The sequence below is a fragment of the Nicotiana tabacum genome, chromosome 8 (assembly GCF_000715075.1).
Source record: "Nicotiana tabacum cultivar K326 chromosome 8, ASM71507v2, whole genome shotgun sequence".
NCBI classification, from domain to species: Eukaryota; Viridiplantae; Streptophyta; class Magnoliopsida; order Solanales; family Solanaceae; genus Nicotiana; species Nicotiana tabacum.
The window spans coordinates 55,887,705-55,912,152 of record NC_134087.1 but is presented as its reverse complement, the minus strand read 5'-3'; the positions used below and the strand labels follow the sequence as shown (position 1 = coordinate 55,912,152).

Here is a 24,448-nt window from a genome sequence, read left to right as displayed (position 1 = left end):
TCTCTATCGATACCATGTCAAAAACCTGAAAAACCCCATATTGTCGTCCTCGAACTCTATGAACGGAACAATGGCATCGCTGGGAATACACCAATTATCTTCGTCGTGCACAACAATTTCCTGTCTATCCCATTTAAACTTGACCATTTGATGCAGAGTAGACGGGACCACTTTGGCAGTATGAATCCAGGGTCGACCTAACAGCAGATTGTAAGAAACATCCATATCGAGCACCTGGAACTCCATGGTAAATTCAACTGGCCCTATTGTAAGCTCAAGCACTATGTACCCGACTGAATCTTTCCCCCCACCGTCGAATCCCCGAACGCAGATATTGTTCTTGTGAATTCTTTCATCATCCACCTTCAACTTGTTCAAAGTGGAGAGAGGGCAAATGTTCGTGTTGGAACCATTGACAACCAGTACCCAAGTAACCACAGAATCTTCGCATTTCACTATCAGATAGAGGGCTCTATTGTGCTCGGTACCCTCCATGGGCAACTCATCATTAGAAAAAGTGACTCTGTTCACCTCAAATATCTTGTTAGCTATCTTTCCAAGTGGTTTACTGAGATTTTGTCAGGAACGTGGGCCTCATTCAGGATATTCATCAAAGCCCGACGGTGCTCATCTGAATGAATCAATAATAATAATAATGAAATCTCAGTCGGTGTCTTCCTCAACTGCTCCACAATGGAATAATCCTGCACTTTCATCTTTCTTAAGAACTTCTCTGCTTCTTCCTCAGTCATAGTTTTCTTCACTAGCACTGGGTTGTCCTTGGAGCTTTTAGCTTTTCTCAATTCTTCGGGGGCAAAGCATCTCCCCGATCGAGTCAAACCATGGGTCTCACATACTTCTTCTTTGACTTCTTTCCCCTTGTAAGTCATTGTCACTCGTTCATACTTCCACAGGACCGCCCTACTGTTGACTATTGGTAATTGAGTTACCGGCTTGATGATGGCAGGGTCTATGCGGGCACCTTCCACAATTACAACAGGCTTGTTCGTCACTCCTGGCACAACCACTTTCGCTCTTTCATGTTTCCCTGCAACGTCACTTGAGGACCTCTTCTTGACCATCACAGATGGTTCACTATTTGCCCCATTCAACTTGATCGCAGACTTTTCACTTGTTGACTTCACGAACGTCCTGGCTTCACTGGACCGAATCATCATGACAGTTTGCGAAGGCTTCTTAGGCTCCCATTCCTTATGCATTATCTCAATAATATTCGTCTCTTAATGAGCTGGCAATGGGTTCTGGTTGATATTAGGTGCCTCCGGAGCTTGGACCTCAATCCGATTAGTATCAATGAGCTCTTGAATAGCTGTTTTCAATTTTTAGCACTTCTCTATGTCGTGCCCCGGGGCACCAGAACAATATTCGCAACTCACGAAGTGATCAAGAATCCTAGGGGAAGGATTTGGCAATTTTGGTTCAATCGGACTCAGCATACCCCAATTGTCTCAACCTGCGAAACAAACTGGTATAGGATTCTCCCAATGGAGTAAAAGTCTTTTCTTCTGCAACTTCTTATTCTTGGTGGCCTGATTGGGCCGAAAACCTATTCCAGGGGGATTTTGGTAGGCTCTTAGGGGTGGATAGGCATTTTGTGGAGCTGGGTATGTATTATGTGGGACTGGCGCACGCCATTGTGCGTGGGCCGGAGGTTGGCTGTATGTTTGGGCATGATGGACAGAAAAATAAGGGACTGGTGGTGGGTAGTAGTGTTGTGGCGGGCTATATGGGGTATGAGGATAGGTTTGGTGGTAGGGTTGAGGTTGGCTATAGTAATGTGATGGACCTCTGGGTCCGAACCAAGCTTCTAAATCAATTGTTGCTACATCCTCTTTCTTCTTCTTTCCAATTACTCCCTCAGTTCCGCTTTGAATGGCCTGAGTGGTTGCCTTGATAGCCGAGTAACTCATAATTTTGTTTGTCTTGAGCTCTTCTTCTACCATACTGCCCATCTTTACCACTTCATTGAAAGACTTGTCTACCGCTAATACCAGATGACCATAATAAGTAGGTTCTAAAGCCTGCAGAAAATAATCCACCATTTCACTTTCTTTCATTGGAGGATCAACCCTTGCTGCCTTCTCTCTCCACCTAAAACCATATTCCCTGAAACATTCATTGTGCTTTTTCTCAAGTTTTGTCAAAGACAGGCGGTCCGGAATAATTTCAAGATTGTACTGAAAATGGCAGGCGAAGGCTTGGGCCAAATTATCCCATGTGTACCACCTATTGTGATCTTGTCTAGTATACTATTCCAATGCCGATCCGCTCAGACTTTGGCTGAAATATGCCATCAATAATTCATCTCTTCCGCCCGTCCCTCTCATCTTGCTACAAAATCCTCTTAAGTGTGCTACTGGGTCACCATGCCCGTCGTACAGATCAAACTTAGGTATCTTGAACCCTGTTGGTAACTGAACATCTGGGAACAGACATAAATCCTTATAGGCCACACTTACTTGACCTCCCAACCCCCTCATATCTCTAAACGATTGTTCCAAGTTTTTGACCTTTCTGATCATCTCCTCATGTTCGGGATTTTTGGGTGGCTTCTCGGTCTCTACCGGGATATCAAGATGAGGGGTGTAAGAATATGGTTCTGGAACTTTGAAGGTGGGTTTAGGGGTATAATACTGGTTGTCGTGAGTCTAGAATAGAGGTTCACTGGAAGATTGGTGTAATGCAGCAGGTGGAGGTACCACAAAAACAGGAGTGACTGGTGGAGGAGGGTATGGGACTTGTTTGGGTGGTGGAGCTTGAGAAGTATGGGAAGTGGTGTCATAGCATTGTTGGTAGAGGGGAAAGGCTGGAGATGAGTTCATAGTGGGATGCTCCTGAGGTTGGGGCGATGTGGGATATAAGCAAGGTTGGCGTGATAAACCGGTAGTGGATGACCCTTTGCCCAGTCCTGGTACATTTTAGCCATTTGCTGCTTTAACTTATACATCTCTTCCTTCATTGTATTAACATCCAATTCTGCCACCTCTTTTGACGGATCAACAATACTTGTCTCTGGTTCTTGGTTGGCCATGTTCAGCTTGTCTTTTGATCGGGTGTTGTAGGAGTGAGTTGCCAGAATGCCAATCAACTAACCACCTGCCTGAACTCAGTATATCAACAACAACCTTGTTAGTGATTAGGGCTTTAACAAATTGGTAACCGCACATTGTGGGGAATGAATGCACCTAAGCAGTTAACCATTTATATTATGCATTTGATCAGCTGCTTGCGTCATCCCGGCCTTTCCTTACTTCTATTTGCAATTTCTCTTTTCCCCCTTTTTCTCTCTTTTCATTCTGGCCTTTGCTTTTCTTTGTTTTTATCCTCTCATCTCCCTCTTGTTTTGCCATTGTTTCTTTCTCTTGGTTTTCCTATTTTTCTCTCTTTTCTTTTCTTTTTCTCTCTTGTTTTTCCTCTCTCTTTTTTTCTTCTCTCTTTTTCCTTTTGGTTATGGTCGAATCCTATGGAGATTGCCTACGTATCATGACCCCGCATGAATCAGACCGAGCGTAGTTCTGGGAGAGAGTGTCAAAGTAAGTAATAAAACATTTTGGGATTTTCAATTTTCATAAAGAGAAGATGCTTTGATTACAAAGACTCGAAACCAACAAACTAACAGACTCTGATGCAAAGACAAAATATAAACTTCGAATATAAACTATCATACTCCAACAAAAGAAAATACAGACTCAAAAACACCTAACAGACTCCAGCAGAAAGAAAATACAGACTCAAAACACCTGACAGACTCTAACGGAAAAGGAAATACAGACTCAAATGAAAAATCAGGAATACATTAATGCTCCTGGTGCCTGCGGGACATCATTCGGTCTCGCCGCGGGCCTATATGCAAGATCCCTTTGAAGTCTATCCAAGTCACTCATTATCTGTTTAACAAATGTCATCACTGCCGCGAAGAAGGTAGTGCGAGTCATATCCTCACAGGCTTGGCACTTCACAACAATGTAATCGGCGATGGTTCTAATTCTCTCTCTTATGACACCTTTTTCTTGTAACAAACGCCCGATCTGCTAGGCCTTGGCTTCCAAAGTTTGCTCGGCCACATGATTCTGCTCCTGAAGTTGTTGCAAATCTATTTTTAATTGTGCCAATGTTGTATAACAATGTTCCCTTTCAACCTTGAAATCTTTCGCCTGTTTGATCATTTTGTTTTCCGTGGCGATGACCCTTTTCTTTAATCTCGCGACCTCATTGTCGTACTTTTCTTTCAACTGCTTAACCAGGCGTGCTCGTTCATCCGCGTTTTTAGCCAATTGCTTTCGAATCCTAGCTAGTTCACTTTCTGCTATGTTCAAATCAAAACTATAGTCACTCACTTTCTGCCTCAGGCTACCTATAAGTTTTTCATCTTTGGCACTTCAGGCGGGGTTTTCTGCCGCTACTTTCATTTTCTGAATTTGGACTCGAAGGGCCTCGTTTTCTTTGGATAGCTTTTTCTTTTCACCTTCGTCTGTCGCGTCTTGTAAGCTATTCTCGAATTGAAGTTCTTTGACTTATTTTTCCAACTTTCCTATTGTGGCCCTGTACTCATTGTCCTTGGCCAACCAAGTCCACTATTCTTGTGACGCCTCCACGAATTCCTCAATGTGAGGCTTTTTGGCTGGTCTTTCTGGTTCGTCCCTTGTAGTGTTCTTCTTTCTATACCAGGCAAGATAGGCGGGTGAGACTTCGCCTCTAGATAGGTCATGCACTCGAGTGTTCACCGTCAAATACTGGCATTCGTTCCAAATAAAACGAACTGTTTCTTTATGAAATTGGCCGTCGGAACTAACCTCAACCACATAAACACTAAAATTTTCATCTGGGTGCATCACCTGACACCTTCCCAACTATCTCATTGCCCGATAAGGAGCGTAGGGCTAAATACCTCGCAGACCCATTAGGAGGAAGTAAGGACCAGTGCGGGCATATACACAATTTCTTCAATAGGAATCCAACCCAGTGTCCATTCTATTTGTACCGCAGTGATGGAACGAAGGCAAGATACCCAATCTCCAAACCTCTCTGGCAGCTTGAACCCTGAAATCCTTGTGTCAAACTCTTCAATGCAACTTTTCTCTGTGGATCCGTAACTCATATACTGAGGGCAATGACACAGGTGCTCGATCATCCACATCTGTAATAGCAAATTGCATCCCTCAAAGAAATTTGCCCCAGCTTTACAAGTTGTGAGAGCTCGGTATATCTCAGACACTATCATATGGGCAAGAGTGCTCTTGGCGTTGGTAATCAGAACCTTGACGACTCCAGCCACCCGCAAATCGATATTCCCATCTTTTCGGGGAAACACCACAAGTCCTAAGAAAGCTACCATGAAGGCAAAACGCCTATGCTCATCCCATTTTGTTCGATTTCCTTTGCTACAAACCCCGCTTTCCGGATCATTGAACCCTCCTACATGCTCGTACCTCTGGTATATAAAACGTAGAGTGGAAAATCCACCCTCCAACTCGGAGTACGGGACTCCCTTGCTTATCTTTAGAAAATCCATGAATTTGTGAGAGTTAACGGCTCTTGGAGCGATCAGATACTTATGCCTCAGCCCTTCAGTACTTTCCATATAACCTGCTATCTTTTCCGAGGTTGAGGTGAGTTCAAAATCCGAGAAGTGAAATACGTTATGGGTCGGGTCCCAAAACGTAACCAAAGCCTTTATGATATCTCCTCTAGGTTTGATTTTTAACAACCCGGCGAGACCTCCCAAATGTAGATTGACCTTATCTTGCTCCGATTTTCCCAGATCCTCCCACCACATATGCAACTCCAAAGGGATCTTATTCCTGACTGTTATCGGCAAACTTGGACCCGTGCTCATTCTGCACATTTATTAGGGTGATTAAGCAAAAATCAAGACTCATTTAACTCAAAGACAAAGTTGACACTTTTTTTTCTTTTTTTTTTCAATTTAAAAATAAAATCCGATTTTGCAAATACGGCCTTTCAGCACCTCGAAGACGAAGATTTTAAGGTTGCATTGGCTAACCAGCGAAAACCTTGAAAAATGGCCACAGGAGGCTGTTCTTGCAAAAGCAGCCTTCCGGTGCCCTTTTAGGGACATTCGGCTATTTCTGAAAAGAATGACATCACCCTAATTATTTTCAAATAAAAGTAAAATTTTGGTTCTTTTGGGCTATTTTTGCAAAAAGGAAGTTGGACCCGATGGTGGTTGCCTACGTATCCCACACCCTGCGAGAACCAAACTGGCGTAGTTCAGGCAATTTTAAAACAAAAACCAACTTTTTTTTTCTCTTCTCTTTTTTTTTCAAAATAAAACATTTTTTTTCTTTTCAAAATTTCGGCAGAGTTTCAGTACCATTTGGACATTGGTTTTTTCAAAACAGGTGATTATCTTACTTAGCCCTCACACTGATGTTCTCTTTTTTTTTCAACTTTCTCCTATTATTCAAAAACCGGTCAGCATGTGACTCCAAAGCAAATAAATGCACAAGTAGCAAGTAAGATGCATCAGGATGGTCTTTTCATTTCAGGTATACCTGTCCTAGACAGACCCAACCCCTGTGTTGAGTCTCCAGAGTCAAAATGCACATGATGCAAACAAACATTCCTACTAGGGATCCGGCATGAGGTATTGTTATACTAGGTTTTAAGAAAACCTGGGTTTATTTGTTCTAGACCTGGCTTACCCGAGCGGACAACTCGAGCCGAGGGGGGGCTGCGTACCGGTAACCAAAAGATCATCTGACTTTGCAACTTGTCTGAACCTCGATCTATTTGGGATATGACACTAACAGAAAGAAGTCACGACCAGCGTGCACTCCTCGGGAGAGAGAAGAGAGGGGTTTCGTAGCAGTTTATATATACAATTCAGATAATATCAAAGCGGTAAAAAGCAACATTTAGCACATTAGGCCCAAACATGCAATAAAATCAGATAATAAATAAAGCCATGTGTAACAATTCATCTAAGCTCGAATTCTTGAACCCTGAACCAGAGATTCTGGGTTCGATCCCTAGCAGAGTCGCTAGAGCTGTCACACCTCCTTTTTACCTACACCCCCCAGAAAGAGTAAATATAATGGAGTTTTTTCCAACTTAAAGTGACAATCGAAACAAGATTATTTATTAAGAGATTCAGAGTCGCCACTTGGGATAATTTATGGTGTCCCAAGTCACCGGTTTAAATTCCGAATCGAGAAAAAGATTGACTCTGTATTACCGTCCGCGAACCAGAAATCCAGGTAAGGAATTCTGTTAATCCGGAAGAAGGTGTTAGGCATTCCCGAGTTTCGTGGTTTTAACACGGTCGCTCAACTATTACTATTGGCATAATTATCCGATATTAAACCATTTTGAACCTATGTGCAATTTTAACTTTATAACCGCTTTTATTCATTTTTTAAAGAAAATTGCAACGTTATTAAAATACGTCTCGAATCACGTCACATAAATGCACCCGTGGTTTTTGACATATTTGAACATCGTTGAGATTTGGATTTGGGTCACATAAATGTGCACCCGAGTTTAGGAAAGTAGATTATTAAAATACGCGCTTAAAGCAACTATGCTTTTGCACTTTGCGAGGGCCATGGAATTTCGCTAAATGGCACGCCTCGATTTCTAACAATAAACAAAATTAATTGAGCGAGGGTCGTGCATTTGAAATTTGTTTGGCTTGGCGCGCCCCAATTTATTTTAACTTAAAGGTCTCTAAAATAATTCGTGAGGGCTATTCCTTATAAGTTATCTAACTATGGCTCACCTCCTAATCATTTGAAATGATCAAACTTAAATAAAGAAGAAGCCCAAAAGAACTCAAAAACTGGTATGTTAAAACTAAAGCCTAAAACAAAATAAATAAACAATGGTCCGTTTCCCTTTGAGTCTAAACCCCATGACGTACTACACTTACAGAAACTCACGAATTGAAATAATTTGGGCCAAACTCGATAACAGGGCCAGTTTGTACACACGGGGCGGAAAAGTGGAAATTCAGGATCAAGACTTAACGCCTTATTCCCATCACAGGCCAGCTCCTTTGCGTTTAGGCTTAATAGAGCCCCAAATTGAAATATGGTAGCATCAGCAAGAAATGAGACGCAAGTTCGAATCCATAGACTAAACCGGAGATTAACCTTTGGCATTTCACATTCCCAATCATCAAACAAATGGACAAAAATATGGATCATGACTGTTGAAGCACTAAATAAATATGCACTTTACTGTTTTATCTTTCAAAAAGGCAAACTCATTTCCCCAACTTGCCGAATAAACCCCTAAGGCTAGTTCAAACAGTTCGAGCAAAAAGCACTTGGGATTAATTGGCCATTATAAAGCCATAGTCCCAAATATGACTCTGTCGAGCCTTGACATTACGAACAGACACTAAACACATGAAATGACCAAGTAAAACACCACTGAACTAAATTTCACAAACTGCAGCTACCAATCATCATCCCTTAAACACACATTTTTTCAATAGCCTACATATTTAACTCATCACAATCAACTTGAGATTAACCCTTAATTTGCAAAAAAGAAACAATAAGAGAGCAGATGCAGCGAAACTCATACCCAAAACACAAAAAAAATGTATAACTGTTTGATTAACACAATCCAACTGAATGTCCTTCCCAGCCCAATTAAACTACTATAACAAACTCTAAATCAGCACATAATCAAGTAGTAACTGTTACATCTAACTTCATGTTAGCAACCTATTAGTTACAACCATCATAATAAACAATCACTATATTAAACAAATATAAAATCATGGGATATGGAAACAATAACACTAAACTAAAGAGCCAAGACATATTGAAGCTATTTCATTTTCATTCTGCAAGTCAAAACTTCATACATGGCTTTAAATTCGGAAATGTATACCTGGAGAGCAAAAATAAGAGAAAAGATGGGGATTAGCACAACATAATAGTATCAGCAGATAACAACAACACCAGCTAGAACACAGCCCCAACTAAGGAAGTTGAACCCACATAATCGATTATAAGTCCAATAGAGCAGTAATTTTAACTCAGCTTGGCCCAAAACTTTCCAGAAATCAACCTCAAACCATGTTAAATCTATGTGAATCAGAAAACTGCTTCAGAAATCTAAGGAGACCTCAAAGTTCAAGTTAAAACTTAATGAAGTAGTAATTCCTTATGATATTTTTCAGTCGTCTGAAGTTTTTCTAGATTTCTAGATCCTATTTTTTTGAGTCTCAAGTTAGGATGCCTTTATAGGCAAGCTATTAGGGCAGCTTAAAGAAGATCGAGTTTGCACTTTGCACCTTCTAAAACTTTCAGTTTAGTCTAGGTGCCCTTAGTTTAATTTTCAGAATTCAAAATAGCCCCTACCCCAGCTTCCTAGAAGCTTCCCTAGGCTGTTAACAAAGATTCCCATAAGCAATTACCCCAAAATACCCTCCTATACCCCTGTTATTTACACTCAGCAACTCATGGGTCAAGCTGACCCAAAGGCCTGATTTGATACGGGTTAATAACCTAAGTTCAGTTCCTTCTTGGGCTTCTGATTCCTCAGAGTCCAATTAAAATCAGACAATGACTCCCGTTTTGAGAAACTTACCCCAACTTTCCATACACAAAGAAGCCTGGAACCATTTGTTTAAAAACAGCCGAACCAAAAACAAACTGAATGAACTAACCAGTATAACTTCATAACAACAAATTAATTAAATCATAGGCCTAATTTCATTGACTGAGTGATTAAACTGATGATGAGACCATAATTATGCCATTATTACAAAGACTTAAACAAACAAGACAAGGCAGACTAAAGAAATAAGACAATCAAACTTCACAACGACGAAGAGGAAAACAGAACAAGAAATGGAACCAATTTAAACTCAGAAAAATCTCAAACAACTTCGACCAAACCAACGATAAGGGATGAAGAGGAAAATGAAACAGTGAAAGCAGATAAAATAAAAGGAGGAGGCACTTACCGAATCAAAGCTCGAAACCTAACCGATTTAAACGAAAAGTGATGTTACCCAGTTGTTCTTCGTAAAAAAGAAGTGAACAATATCACTTTCGTGTTTAAACAACCTTCAACCTACAGAAAAACAAAGGCAGGTAGCCATGCAAGCCACGGAATCAAAGATTGAACCATTTTGACTTCTTGGGGCTTCGGGCTCTATCCTTAGATTCAAGATTCGACGGATTCGGGAGGGATTCGAAGGAAAAGAGTTAGGGATTGGGACGAGGGGAGTGAGGGGGTTCTGGGGTATCGGTTTGGGCATGATTGGAGGAGGCGCCGCCGGGCTAAGGCGGTGGGAATTAGGGGCGGCGGGTTAGGGTTGGGGCGGTCTCTGAAGGTAAGGCGAGAAAGACGAGATGGGGGGGGAAGCGTTTGGACAATAATATACTTACAAGAGCCCACTTGTCAGCCGTTTGATCTCATAACCTCGACAGCTGGGATCAAAACTACCCTAAACGGGGTCGTTTTTTGTGAGGGGGGGTAGACCGGGTCTCTTACTGGGTTTTGGGCCGGGTTGGGTGGTTTGGACAGGTGTGAGGGGGGAAAGTCTTGGTCCTGTGCGATTTTAATTAAAGGCAGCCCAAATCTGTCTATATACTCTTTTTATTTTCCAATTTTCAAATCAAATTTTTCAACAATTCTTTTCTTTCTTCTCTTTTTTTTTTAAAAAATTAAATTAAAAATCAAATTAAATCCTAAAACCTAATTACCCCATCAAAACACTAATTAAACCCAAATAATAATTGTCACAATTAATTAGGAAAGAAAATTAAAAGAAAACTACTCGAAATTCAAAATTTAAAACTAAAAGTACAAATTGAACTATATATTATTATTTTTAATTTTTCCATTTTTATAAGCAACTAATGTGCTAATTTAAAAAATGCAAAGTCAAATCCTAAATGCAAATGCGACGTATTTTGTATTTTTCATTAGTTAAAATGCACAGACAAATGCAAACAATTATCAGAAAATGTCACAAAATCCACAAAGACTGCCAATAAATGGAAAGAAGTTATTTGTTTTGAATTTGTGGGAGTAATTCATATAGGGCAAAAATCACGTGCTCACAACAACGTTACGGCCGGTTGGGCAGTTACCACTGATTAGTTGGGCAGTTATGCATCATAAGATATGGATAATAGTCTCAAAGAGAAGCATTATATATATAAGCATGCATATACGGTTACACTTCAAAGATTTAGGTTGATTCTTATATATCCTTAATTAATGTTGATTTATTGTTATGTTTCAGTTCCACCTTTCATACTCAGTACATTATTCATACTGACATTCTTTTGTTGGGGACGCTGCATTCATACATGCAGGTATAGATAATCAGTTTGACAAGCCCTCATAGTAGACGAGGTTAGCATTCAGCGAAGGATCGGTAAGACTCTACCTCATTCGAAGTGCAGCAGAGTCTATAAGTCATCGTGTCAGAGTTTTCTACAGACTTATGGGTAGGCTGGTACCCTGTCCCATTAGATGTCAATTAATCTTATAAGCTTTGTAGATAGAGGTTTAGTTTATACAAAATGGCAAAAGCCTTGACGGCTCGTATGTATTCATGTTTTATGGTTCTTTGATACAACGTTTTCCCACTTATAGTTATACATTACGAGTTGTGGCTATGATAGCCCATGATAGTTGCAGAAGAAAAAAATGAGTTATAGAGTGGTTCCCTCTGGTCAGTACGGCATCGGATGCCAGCCATGCCTCCCCAGGTTGAGGCGTGACACTAAAAATAGGGTCCAAGCTTTCGTGAAGCTACGACCAAAGCCACGGCTAATTTTTCGAGGTGGGGGTACCTCGTCTTAGTGTCGACTAAGGTTTTGCTAATGTAATAGATTGGAGATTGTATACCTTTATCCTCTCGTACTAGGACCGCACTCACTGCCACTTCAGATACGGCGATAGACGAGGAGGTGATCCCTATGTTTTAATTTGGAAAGCTACAATGATGATGATAGGTAAGCCTTTAACTCCTTCAGGGCTTGGACGCACTCCGAGGTCCACTGGAGGCTGTTGTCTTTCTTGAGTATGCTGAAAAACTTGTGGCATCTGTCGGATGACCACGAGATGAATCTCGACAAGGCGGCGATACGGCCAGTCAGCCTCTAAACCTTCTTTTTTCTTGTTAAGTGTTCTGGTATTCCTTCTATGGCTTTGATTTGGTCGGGGTCGACCTCGATGCCTCGTTGTGATACTAGGAAGCCTAAGAATTTTCCCGAGGCCATGTCGAATGCACACTTTTCAAGGTTTAGCTTCATGTCGTACCGTCTGAGTATGTCGAAAGCTTCTTTCAGGTGGTCGATGTGATCTTCTTTCCTTTTGGACTTGACCAACATATCTTCAATGTAAAATTCCATGGTCTTGCCGAGTTGATCTTTGAACATTTTGGTCACCAACCTTTGGTATGTCGCCCCTGCATTTTTCAGTCCGAATGGCATAACTCTGTAGCAGTACGTTCCTTGGTGGGTGATGAAGGTAGTCTTCTCCTAATCCTCATCTTCCATGAGGATCTGATTGTAGCCCGAGTAGGCATCTAAAAAGCTCAGCAGTTTATGTCCGGCCATCGCGTCAATGAGCCGGTCGATATGAGGCAGTGGGAATGAATCTTTGGGGCATGCCTTGTTTAAATCTGTAAAGTCCAAGCACATCCGCCACTTTCCGTTGTTCTTTTTCACTAGACCACATTGGCGACCCATTGAGACCCGTCTTTCCTGGGAGAGACCTTAGGCATTATGTCTTCGCCTTTCGTTTCAGAAAACGCATTGATGGTGTTTAATAGGTTGGTGGCGAGATTGGCTACTGCCTTCATTCTTTCTTCTTCGTTACCCGCCATGTCAAATCTGTATGTACAAGGAAGTAGGAGTTTTGTGTTTTTTTTAACCGTGCTAGTTATAGATCTAAAGGAAACTAAAAATTTAGCTAGAAAATCCCCATAGACGGTGCCAAATAATTTGACCAAAAATTATAAAACCTTGGTTAAACTAATTAATTTAATGTAATGAGGGGTTAAATCCAGTTAATGACAATAATCTCAGATCTATAAACGGTGGTCATAAATAATAAAAGGATAGTATTGAGAGGAGATTAAATATGATGTGCATTCAATGTCTCAAGATGATTAATGATGATGGAATATCGAGCAAATAGCATTAAATGGCATTAAAGTAAATGAGGAGAAGAATTCACTCAACATTAAATGAGGTGGATGATTCTTCCTTCTGACAAGGATGAATAATAGATAAATACTATAATATTGGGACCCTCTCAGATCTGACGGAAAAGTGTGGAATAATAGACAATCGAATCTCTTTAGAAAGGTAACGTTTGTATTCTATCTAGAGAGAGTCTGTTTTTCAAAGAGTGTTCTTATCAGAGAATATTATATATCTTTCACCTTATCTCTCTATTTATATGGGACATACCCCTAATTAACCCTAAAAATACAAGTACAGAGAATATTCAATGGAATATTCTCCTAAAAGATCATATTACAAAACTAGCCGTTACTATTGCTCCTAACATTTGACCTCGGCTATCATTGACTGCCCGGCTATGAAAATTATGTACTAGTCGACCTCGGCCGGATTACTTTTTGTAATACCTCTTCGTGTTAAATTTTTTTGAGGCAGATTTTGACCCATACACTCTTAATGCTAAGCCAAATACGAGTAAACAATATTCGGATCCTAAATTATTTGCAGTAATATTATGGCAGTTGAGGTCCTATATTTAGGCTGGAGGCGTGATGGTCTTTTGCGGAGGTAAAATAATGATTGGACAAAATAATAAAGGTGAACGTGCGAGAGAGATCATCTTAATGGGGTGATATTTGTGTGGAACATTTGTTTGTTCCTTCTATGAGTGTTGTCGGAGTGAAGTGAGGATGGAGTAATGTCATCTTTATGTGATGTTTTTAAGACTGGAAAGAATCAAATTGTATGGTGATGATCTGGTTTAGAGGGAGCAAAGTTGGACCATTTCGTGCGGGGCGGGCCGGGTTTAAACCTATGCGGGTGCGGGGCAGGTTGTGGGTCCATTGCCTTTATCCAGTCTTGGGCATTTACGCCTTTAGGCCTTTAGGCGAACACTGGAAGTTAATTTCATTGTTTAATCACAATCTTCAAATACATATTGAACCATATTCTATAGGAAAATAATATCGTTGCTTTTTCTATTTTTTTTTGTTTTTTTTTTGCCGGAACACATTTACCAGATTATGTGTTTGATTCTAGATTTCTAGTAATATTTTTTAATTAGGAATAATCACATTCTTGAAAGTTCATCAGCTTATAAATTATGTTAATCATTTGTTACTATTAGTTCATAGTTTATCAGCACTAAACGTAATAATTTATTGAAATTATAATCTTATTTCAATATTATAATACCTTATTTATAACTAAAACTGCCCATTTATCTATTCGGGATGTTGTATATTTTTTCCATCCGAATGTGCTAATATTTTGCAGATCATGAAGTTTAGTTGTCAAATTGTAAAAGTTTTACCTTATAGATTAATCAATAAGTGAAATTTTATAAATATCATAAAAAATTTAGTCCTAAACTATTTTATAAATAGAATAACTTTTGGTGCAACATGTTAAGTAAAAAATAGATAACTGAGTTATTAAAACAAGTGACTAATCAATAGAAATGAAAAAGGATAAATAGAAGAAGAAAAAACTTATGCGGGGCGGGTTGAGTCATTGCAGGTTTAAGTTGAACCCGCCCCGCCCCGCCCTATTGCCATCCCTAATTTCGTATAGTTCAAGGGCAAATTTGATCATTTTTCTCTTTTGTAAAAGACTCACGTGTTAGAAAGCTTTTATTGTTAGTCAATAAAGACAAATCTAGCTCATATTTGTAGGAAAACTATCATGTCCATAATATAAATAGCTCATTACAAAAATTGGTCAAGTCATAAAATATTACTAATATTAGCCAATTAGCTATTTGTAACAAAAAAATGTCAAATTTTTGCTTTCTTTTGAATGAGTGTCATTAGAATAGATTGGGTACATCTTAAGGAGCTTGAATCTCAGTTTTGGGATGATTTGGTGAAGTTTTGAGGTGATTTGAATTGAAAATTCGAAGTAAAAACTGAACATAAAAAAATGATGTGTATCACACTATGTATCATTTGTGTATCACATATGTATCACATGTATATCCATGTATACCTGTGTGTGAAATACATACATGTTTGATACATGTGTCGCGGAAGAATTTTTTAAACTCGATTTAATTACGAATTTTGATACAAAACCAGCCCAAATCACCTCTAATCTTCCTCAAATTTTGTATATTGACTTATCTATATGTTTTCAATGAATTTCAACTATACCCATCGAAAAAGTTTCTTTTTTCCTTAGATTTTTGGAATATTGTATTTATTTTTTTTGTATTTCATCACCTTATTTGTTATCTCATCCATGAAATTTCCTTTTCGTCTTACATCTAATGTTGCTAATCATACTTAAAAATATGGAAGGAGATTTTTGCATGTGTTGCTTTAAGAGAAAGAACCTTATTTATTTGGTTTTTTCAATTTTTATATGTGTTTGGCTAGTTTTGGTAAATCTATAACCAATGGCTAGAGGTTGGTAAGTTAAGACTTATTTGGAACATTTGTGTAAGTTTCCCATTTTTGTAACGGCAAGGCTAGATCCGACCCCGAACATTAATGGATGACAAATCTAAATCATTTATTCAAAGGAAAATTCAGAACTACCCATTCATTCAAAATTAATATGCAGACCGTGTATCTAATATCTTCAAATAGCCAACTTCTAAATTCAAGGTCACAAAAATGGTCACTTAGTGTAAATAAATTATCATCACACTATCCTTGTTATTGCACATGTAATGGGCTAAAGGTCCGGGTATACTAATGAGCTGGACTTAAGTATGACCCAAGAACGATCCCCGAAATATAGCCTGTTTGGCCAAGTTTATTTTTGGCCAAAACTGTTTTTCCTTTGGCCAAAAGCACTTTTGGCCTCAATTTGAGGTATTTGGCCAGGCTTCTGGGAGGAAAATAAGTGCTTTTGAGGAAAAGCAGAAAAAAGTAGTTTCTCTTCGAAAGTACTTTTTTGAGAAACACTTTTGAGAAAAATACACTTAGAAGCAGTTTTTTAAAGCTTGGCCAAATACTAATTACTACTCAGAAATGCTTTTTAAACTAATTAGTCAAACACAAGCTGTTTCTCACCAAAAATACTTTTGAGAAAAGCTTTTGAAGAAAAGTACTTATTTTATTGCTTGATTCTCAAGCCAACCGGAATCCTCCGGAAACTTTACTCCACTTTTCTTCAGCTCTCTACGACTCTCTTCTCCCTCTTCAAAAACTTCAATTCATACCAAAAAGCCATTCAGCAAATCGCAAACGAACAAGTTATCAGAGACAAAAAATAATGTTCCTCTTCTTCGTAGGAGGGCTAGAGCAGCAGGCGAGACAGGTATTGAAGAGCGGAGTAGGGAGGTGTATAGCATGCGGATCACGTGCTGACCTCGTCGACTACGAGAAGGTTCTGAAGCTCTTCTTTGTTCCGGTTTGGAGATGGCCAGGGAAAGAGCCGGTGATGTACTGCAACCACTGCAATCTTTTCTTCCCTCAATCTCTAACTCCTCCGTCGCGACCACCGTCGTCCATGGCCGATGTCCCGGAAGTTCTTAGGTGTCAGTTCTGTCGCCGGGAAGTGGATGGCGAATTCCGATTCTGCCCCTTCTGTGGTAATGCACTGTGAATTTCTGATATATAACAGGCGCTTCAGGGTTTTTAATTCGTATAAATGTTTGTAATTATCTTCTTTCTTTCAATAAGTGTGAGTTTGAGGAATAAATTTGGTTGTTCTGTTTTGATAGTGTATTATACTATATGAGTAATTAATCATCTATTGTTAGGAAATTTATAAAGTACATACTGTAGAAATGACGACTGGATTATTGCATACCAATATAGATGTGTAATTACTTAAACCAATTAATTAGTGCCCATTTTGATGGCTCTAAAACTGTAGAGCACTTTAAACATGGCAGTATTGAAATTTGAAAGTGTTCCCTGGAAATAAATTAATCAATTATAATTAGAAGAAAAAAAATATAACTTGAGAAGCATTTAGCTACCAGGACCAACAATTCCTAATATATAAGTGAAGGGGAATTGTTGGTCTATTTCTAAGGGGACAGCAGTCATATTGAATGCAGATTAATTCAATACTCATCATAATCATATTGTTGATCATAGTCATATCCTCCGTCATCTCCATCATACTGCAGATGCTCGCCAAATGCTTCTTCATTAGTCTCTTCTACTTCCGGATCAATTTTGCTGATCTTTACCACGTTATCATCCGTTGAATCATCCACCTTCCTGACCTTTTTTGGATTCTCAGGTATTGCAGTTTCATCGAAAAGCTTCTCTAGCAAATCATAGTTAATCTTAGAGCTCAGCCTTTTTTTAGTTAACATTTGCTTCGTTGCTTCTGCAGCGGTTTGAGCAGGACCGGAGTTTTTCAGTTCTGCAGCCCTTTTCTCTCGTTTTTCCTTTCTTGATTTTGCAACAGCGGCGGCAGCATCAGTAGCAAGCTTCTGTGCAGCTTGCACATCTTCGGAACAGTTAGCTAAAATGGACTCCTCGTAAGCCTTCTGTGCAGCTAATGCAGCTGCTTCCTTAGCTGCTTGTTCCTCATATTCCCAGTTCATTTTTACCCAAATGATCTCTTTGTAATGCTTCTCCTCCTGATTTAGAAGATAACCGTCAACCTCTACATCATCGATATCCAAAATATTACTTGATTCATCAGTTTATCAGGACCCATACATTCCGTGCCATGTAATGTATCACAACTCGCATTATGCTCAGAGCCTGATATCTGCACTTGTTCTCCCTTTTCAGGCTCCAAATACTCGCGGCCATTGTTCTCCACCTGATTGGACATGGGAAAATTTGGGTCTTCAGCAGCTTCCTTTGCCATTAATCTTTCTTTCTCAGCGCGTTGGAAGGCGGGAGGTTCAGATCCTCCATCAATCCCACCTGAAAGTTTTACAAAATCAATGTAACAACTTTCACATAGACCATGGGCAAAGGGCAGCTCCACACTTTTCTTGTTTTCACATAGCACTTCTGTGATCCCAGATCCTTTTGACCTGGAATAAAGTTGCAGGGTTAGCCTCTCTTCTTTCTCAAGCTCCTGAGCTCTTGTATTTAACTCATCAATCGTTAAGCTCCCAGATTCTGTGTTTTCAAATTCAATCAATCGCTTTGTCAATGTTGCTTCACAAATATGCACGACTTTGATAATTTCTGATTTAGAACAACTCAGTCCATCTGAAAGAGCAGCAATATAAAGTGCAGCTCCACATACTCCACTTGGCTTTCTCCCCGTCTGCATCCAATCTCGCTTCATGCTTGCCACAATGTGAAGTGCAGTTCTAGATATATTCGTCTTCCTGTTGTTGTTATTTCCTGTATAGTACTTCTTATCTGGTATAAATATGGAATGATGGAAGATCAAGTTTTAACTTTTCCACTCTTAGATATATATTATCCTCTTTATCAGCTACCTACAGCAGTAACATACGTAAATATAAATGATATAACTGAAACAAAAATTAATTCGAGCCCACTGAATTCACAGTGTTTCCTTAAGGAATTTAATCCCCTCCTAGTACCCAAGGTTATGGATTATTTCCTCTCAGGATAGAACGAATTACACACTGGTGTAGCGGTACTTCAAACCCCAATATTTCAGCAAACGCAAAGTTCGGCAGCAAATCACACTTACAGTTGCTTTTTTGTAGTTTTAAAACAATGCAGAACAAGGGAGAAGAACTCAGAAGTCGAATGGAAATTCTGAGAGGAAGGAATGCAATGTATAGCCGATGTTGAATTCTTACCGAAGAGGATATCAGATTGCAATTCGTTTTTCCAGTGTATACACAGTGTATACAAAGTGTAGTTTGAGTGTATACATAGTGTATATCAATTATATACAGAGTGTATATCAATTGTATACTGAGTGTTTTGAGTGTTTTTTTCTGGTGTGTTCTTCTTTCTCTACAACTTCTGCTCTATTTATAGTAGTCATGTGAGAGAAATCCGCCCCCTCCATGGTGGAACAAGCATTAGGATATCATGGAGGAAGCACTTACATGGTGGAATGAACACTTGCTTGGTGGGAGGAGCACTTGGCCATGGTGGGAGGTGCACTAGGCATCTTGTTGCTTTCTTGGTGCAACACAATACACGGATTGGAAAACATCCGTTACAAACACGGATTATATCACGTTAATATTCACTATTAACAAATAAATTTGGTCCAAATAATTAATCAATCGATCGATCATTTGATCAAATCCAAATCCAAATCCAAATCCCATTTCCCATTCATTCTCATTTTAAGACTATTTCATCTTAAACAAAAACTCAACAATCCAAAACTCAACACTTCCTTCCCCTGAATAAACGATCAGTGAATCGATGAATGAAAAGGCTAGGATCCACAGGTTTTTGAACAATCGGATCATGTTCAAGGCTTAGAAGTTTGCAAAGCTGTAGGAAAACAGCACCTAAAACATACACATTTATCCTCAAGTACTCAGAAAAATCAATGAGTAGGAATGGCTTATTGTTATGCCTACATGTAATATAAAGACAAGCAGCCTCAACTTGCTCTTTCCTACGGCCCCTTGTGAAATTCCTCTCAAGTGCTATCGTATAAAGACGCGACGCCGGACTATATATTGATTCACCACCGTCAATTCCTAATGCATATCCCATACTCTCTATATCATTATATGCTTCATCTATTGCTCTTTGACGTGAAACTGAATAATCACTTTGGACAGAGCGCACAAGTTTTCCTGACAATTGGCTCTGTCCAGCAGCATTCTTAAAGAAAGTTGGCTCAGTTGACATATTATCTTCGAAAAGAACTTTTCCACAATAGGAACAACATATTTTACCATCCAGAGTCGCGGGTTCCCTGTTCTCTTCACAGTTACTACACCACACCATTGCTCGATTGATAAACAGAGACTTCAGACCAAGATTTCTACCCAATCAAACGGGTATAAGCGAATTGTGGGAGAGATAGAAAAATAGAGAGAAAAAGCATAGGGTTTTATTCCTGATCAACTTCCCAGTTCCGAGTGCGAGTGGGAAAGGGATGGCTACTTATAGGAAAAAATTTCTTATGTCCAAACGGGTTCATAGTTTTTTCTTCAATTCCTTTTACGTCCATAAAAAAGTTTCTTTTAGGTTTTAGGATTTTGTTTGTTTGTTATGACACACGGAAAATCATTAATTTTTTTAAGTTTTGAACATTTTCATCTCCTTTTATGTTTAGGATTTCTTTCTTTTTTTTGGAGGGACGGGGGGTTAAAATTTGAGCACTTTCACCTTTGCAACTTTCAAACTTTTCCTAATACACATAAATTATAACCTTTTTATCTTTTACTAAGAGCCTAAATTTTTTATTGATCTAATCTAAAAAAAATGATATTGCATAAACAAAATTACTGTAAGAATTGCACGGGGCGTCCTAATTGGTCGCCCCCATTTAACCTATATCCACTTTTTTTTAAAGTTTTAACTTGTACCCACTGTTTAAACAACTTCAGACTTATTTCTCCTCCTCCTTCTCCTCCTTCGTTTTCTGAATGCTGAAGATTGAGATATTGTTATGCGTTCTAGCTTGATGATTCATATATATATCTGTTTGTCCCATTATGTTCAGTTTGGTCATATTCACAATAATTTAACCTCTTAGATTTTTTAGCTTTATAGGCACATTGGTTTTTGGTTCTAATTTATATGTAGTAACTTGTTTTCATGTCGAAAATATTTTTCATTCTTTTTTAATCTTTGAAATGAACAGCATCAATCGCTGCTAATTATGATCTATTAAATTCATTGTTGTTTAGAACTTCAGCTATAAGAATGCTAAAGTTTAGCAAATATAAACAAAAACTTCAGCTCCTAGAGTACTGAAGTTCAGCAAATACAAAACAAACTTCAACCCTGAAGTTCATCACAAATAGAACAAAGCTTCAGCTAAAACATGCTGAAGTTCAGCAAATACAAAACAAACTTCAACCCTGAAGTTCATCACAAATAGAACAAAGCTTCAACTAAAACATGCTGAAGTTCAGCAAATATAGAACAAAGCTTCAGCTACTAGAATGCTGAAATTCAGCAATTACAAACAAAAACTTCAGCCAACACATGTTGTTTTATTGAACTGAAGTTTGCCATTTGCACTATGACCTGAAGTTTTGCGTGATTGCCTTTGCAAGTCAGGCCAAAATTCATGCAAAAATATATGAAGTTTTGCTACACTTCTGGCAAAAAGTTTTTGCTATTTCAGACTCGTATGCTTGAAGTTACGCAAAAAGTGAGTACGCTTGCAAATATTTTCTTGCAAAGTGGGTATAAGTTAAAACGTGACCCCAAAAAGTGGGTATAGATGCAAATGCCCCAAAAATACTCATGATATAAGAAGAAGAAAAAAGAAGGTGATGTATACGTTGTACACACAATATACACATTTACACTATTATAAAATGTATATACACTTTTTATACATCATAAAATAATATATATATATTTTATGCATTACAGAATAATATATACAATTTTATACATCGTAGAACAATATATATATATATATATATATATATATATATATATATATATATATATATATATATATATATTGGATACTCTAAAACGCTTAGAATACACTATTAAGGCTACACCAAAAAATACAGGATACACTTTATATACAAATTTATACAATGTATTAGTGTATATATAATTTCATCTCTTTTTTTTTTTTTGCTCACCAAAAATAACCCAAAGACTGAAAAATTTCTCATAGTTGAAATTGTATAATCAGTGTGTGTGTATATATCGTATAATATATATACTGTATAAAAACTCAAAGTTTATATATATACATGGATTATACTAGGGGTGTTCAAACCGAACCGGAAAACCACACCAAACCGAAAAACCAAACCGATTAAAAAATCCGACTAGGTTTGGTTTGACTTGGTTTGGTATTGAGTAAAAAAATTCGAACCAAACCGACATATAAATATATAAATTTTATTTATATTTTTAAGACTTTATAGTGAATTTTTTTTAGAAAATGTAAAAATATTTGGGATACTCTCATGTATTAACCTTGAAACCGTAAATTAACGAAAAATTATTGTTAGACGACTAAGAAAATAACTATCATGTGTTACTAAAAAAGTTCACCCATTAGAATATTTTAATAGATCATATGTTTGTAAATTTTTTCCATACTTGCTAAACATATATTCACTTATCAAAGCTTTATCTATAATTTTAACAAAGTAAGATTGAAATAATATTCATATAACAAAAAAATCCGAAAATCCGAAAAACCCGACAAAACCGAACCAATTCAAACCGATATAGTTTTTGATAAAAACCGAATCAATCCGATCCACGTACACCCCTAGATTATACATAAAGATACACACTAAATATATATTTACTGTACATGGAATAATTATACATCTCTATACAAAGACCTTTAGAATTCATGGAAGAAGAAGAAGAAGATAGCAGCAACAACCACCTGCACAAATACACTTCACCTTTTACTTCTTCCTAGGAAATGCACATAAATTCATCCCAAAAGAATCATGAATCTCGCAAAATACCGACAACCCACCAGCAATATTTATATTGTATAAACAGTGTATATAAATTGTATAATTGTACATATACACTTATTATATACCATATATACATTTGTAAGGTCGTTGTAAAGAAGTCGCTGCAAAAAAGTCAAAGCCATCTATATAAACTAACGATACATTAGGGATACACTAAAATATATAGGATATACTTTATATACAAAATAAATACAATGTAGTCGTATATATATAATTTTTATACATTTTATAACAGTTTATATATAATTTTTATAATAATACAGGATACGCTTATATGCAAAATTTATACAATGTGTATATAAAACTTTTAATAGATCTATTGATCAATATGAATCTCGAGAGTGGATGGTTGATCGCCGCCTCCTTGTCCTGGAGGCTCTCCGGATACATATATATATATATGGGTTTTGCTAACCTACTACACAGTTGTAGTAGGTTAGCATTGTATGCATATTTGATTTCATGAAAATACTCTCATTATTTAAGGGCCACCAAATTAAGCTTAAGGGCTTTTTTGCCCTTCCCCAAATCCCAAAAAATAAACCCAAATAAATTTGATCTCTCTCCCGTCAGAAATCCCTTTAACTCTTTCATCTTCTCATTCTATTCTTAATCAGCTGGCAGAGATGAATTCCTTGAAGTCTTAAGCTTCATTTTCGACTTCTAATATCAATTTTGTAAGCCCAATCTAAATCTCGAAGAATTTCTATAGTCCCCCAAATTTTCCCTTTTCTTTTCAACTTAATGTCGATTTTTTTTATAGATCTTACTGCAAGTTCATCCATGATTCAGGATTTTTGATATTATACAAGTAAAATTGATGGGAAACATAGAGACATCGACACTGGTGGTGGTACCACAACGTTCTAGTGTTGGGTCGTTGTAAGCACTCCTCAAATTTGCACATGTCTCACAAATTTGGGGTTAAAGATAAGTTCCGAGTGAATTTTTTAATCATAGTAAAGTTTTAATCTTGGGTCAAAAATAGATTTTTTAAATCAAGATGTACATTTCACGTAGCGGTTTACTCTCACAAATATTTTGATTTGCAAGCTCTTGAAGTTATTGAGACAGAACGTTTTGATAATCAAGTATTTTGCAGGGTAGTTGCGATGCAAATTGAGGGTGATGACAAACTAGAATTTTTTTCCAACCTCTACAGGTATTACCCATTGTTTGTCTCAACTTTTACAAGCTTATGATTATACAAATCATGAATTAGAAGTCGGAGGGTGCAATGTTAATTATGATTTGCAATGTAGGATTATTGTTTAAGTTGTGATTGTATATTACAAAGACATTAAGATCTGTTATATGCTCTCACGAACTATGTTTTACAAACTAAAATTTGTCTTTCCAACATCTGCAGAGATTCTCAAGTTGCAACTTACTTTTATCCATGGACTGATTGTCTCAAGTTTTACAAGCTTATAATTGTACAAAGCATGAAACTAAGAAGTTGGAGGGCGCAACTGCATAAACATTTGATACTACAGAAGCTCTACAAGTTTTCATATTCATAGCACTTGTAATTCTTGAAATAGGGAGGAGAGTCACCTCTAATATTGTTGTCTGTAGAAATTAGTAGTTTATTTATGAATTTTGTAAGTATTGGAGGTTAGGCCTAAAGTCCCCCTCGTCTTGTAGTCATCTTAAACATTTTAAGAAATATAGAACAGATTCTTTCAGTTGCCAAAAATGTTTCTATCCATAATCA

At 37.8% G+C, this 24,448-nt stretch overlaps 1 protein-coding gene and 1 long non-coding RNA gene across 2 annotated transcripts; one reads left to right on the top strand and one right to left on the bottom strand.

The window, feature by feature from the left end:
* Positions 1 to 16,607: 16,607 nt before the first annotated feature.
* On the top strand, positions 16,608 to 18,054 carry LOC142162708 (uncharacterized). Its single transcript, XR_012693987.1, has 4 exons — positions 16,608 to 16,749; positions 17,296 to 17,411; positions 17,508 to 17,655; positions 17,915 to 18,054. It is a non-coding gene; the product is annotated as an uncharacterized LOC142162708 (long non-coding RNA).
* LOC107759451 (transcription factor IIIB 60 kDa subunit-like) lies at positions 16,762 to 20,100 on the bottom strand. Its single transcript, XM_075219294.1, is given in 3 exon segments — positions 16,762 to 17,820; positions 17,823 to 18,468; positions 19,467 to 20,100. Coding segments are annotated over 3 exon segments (1,806 nt in total). The 5' UTR covers positions 20,036 to 20,100; the 3' UTR covers positions 16,762 to 17,229.
* Between the last annotated feature and the right edge of the window lie 4,348 nt (positions 20,101 to 24,448).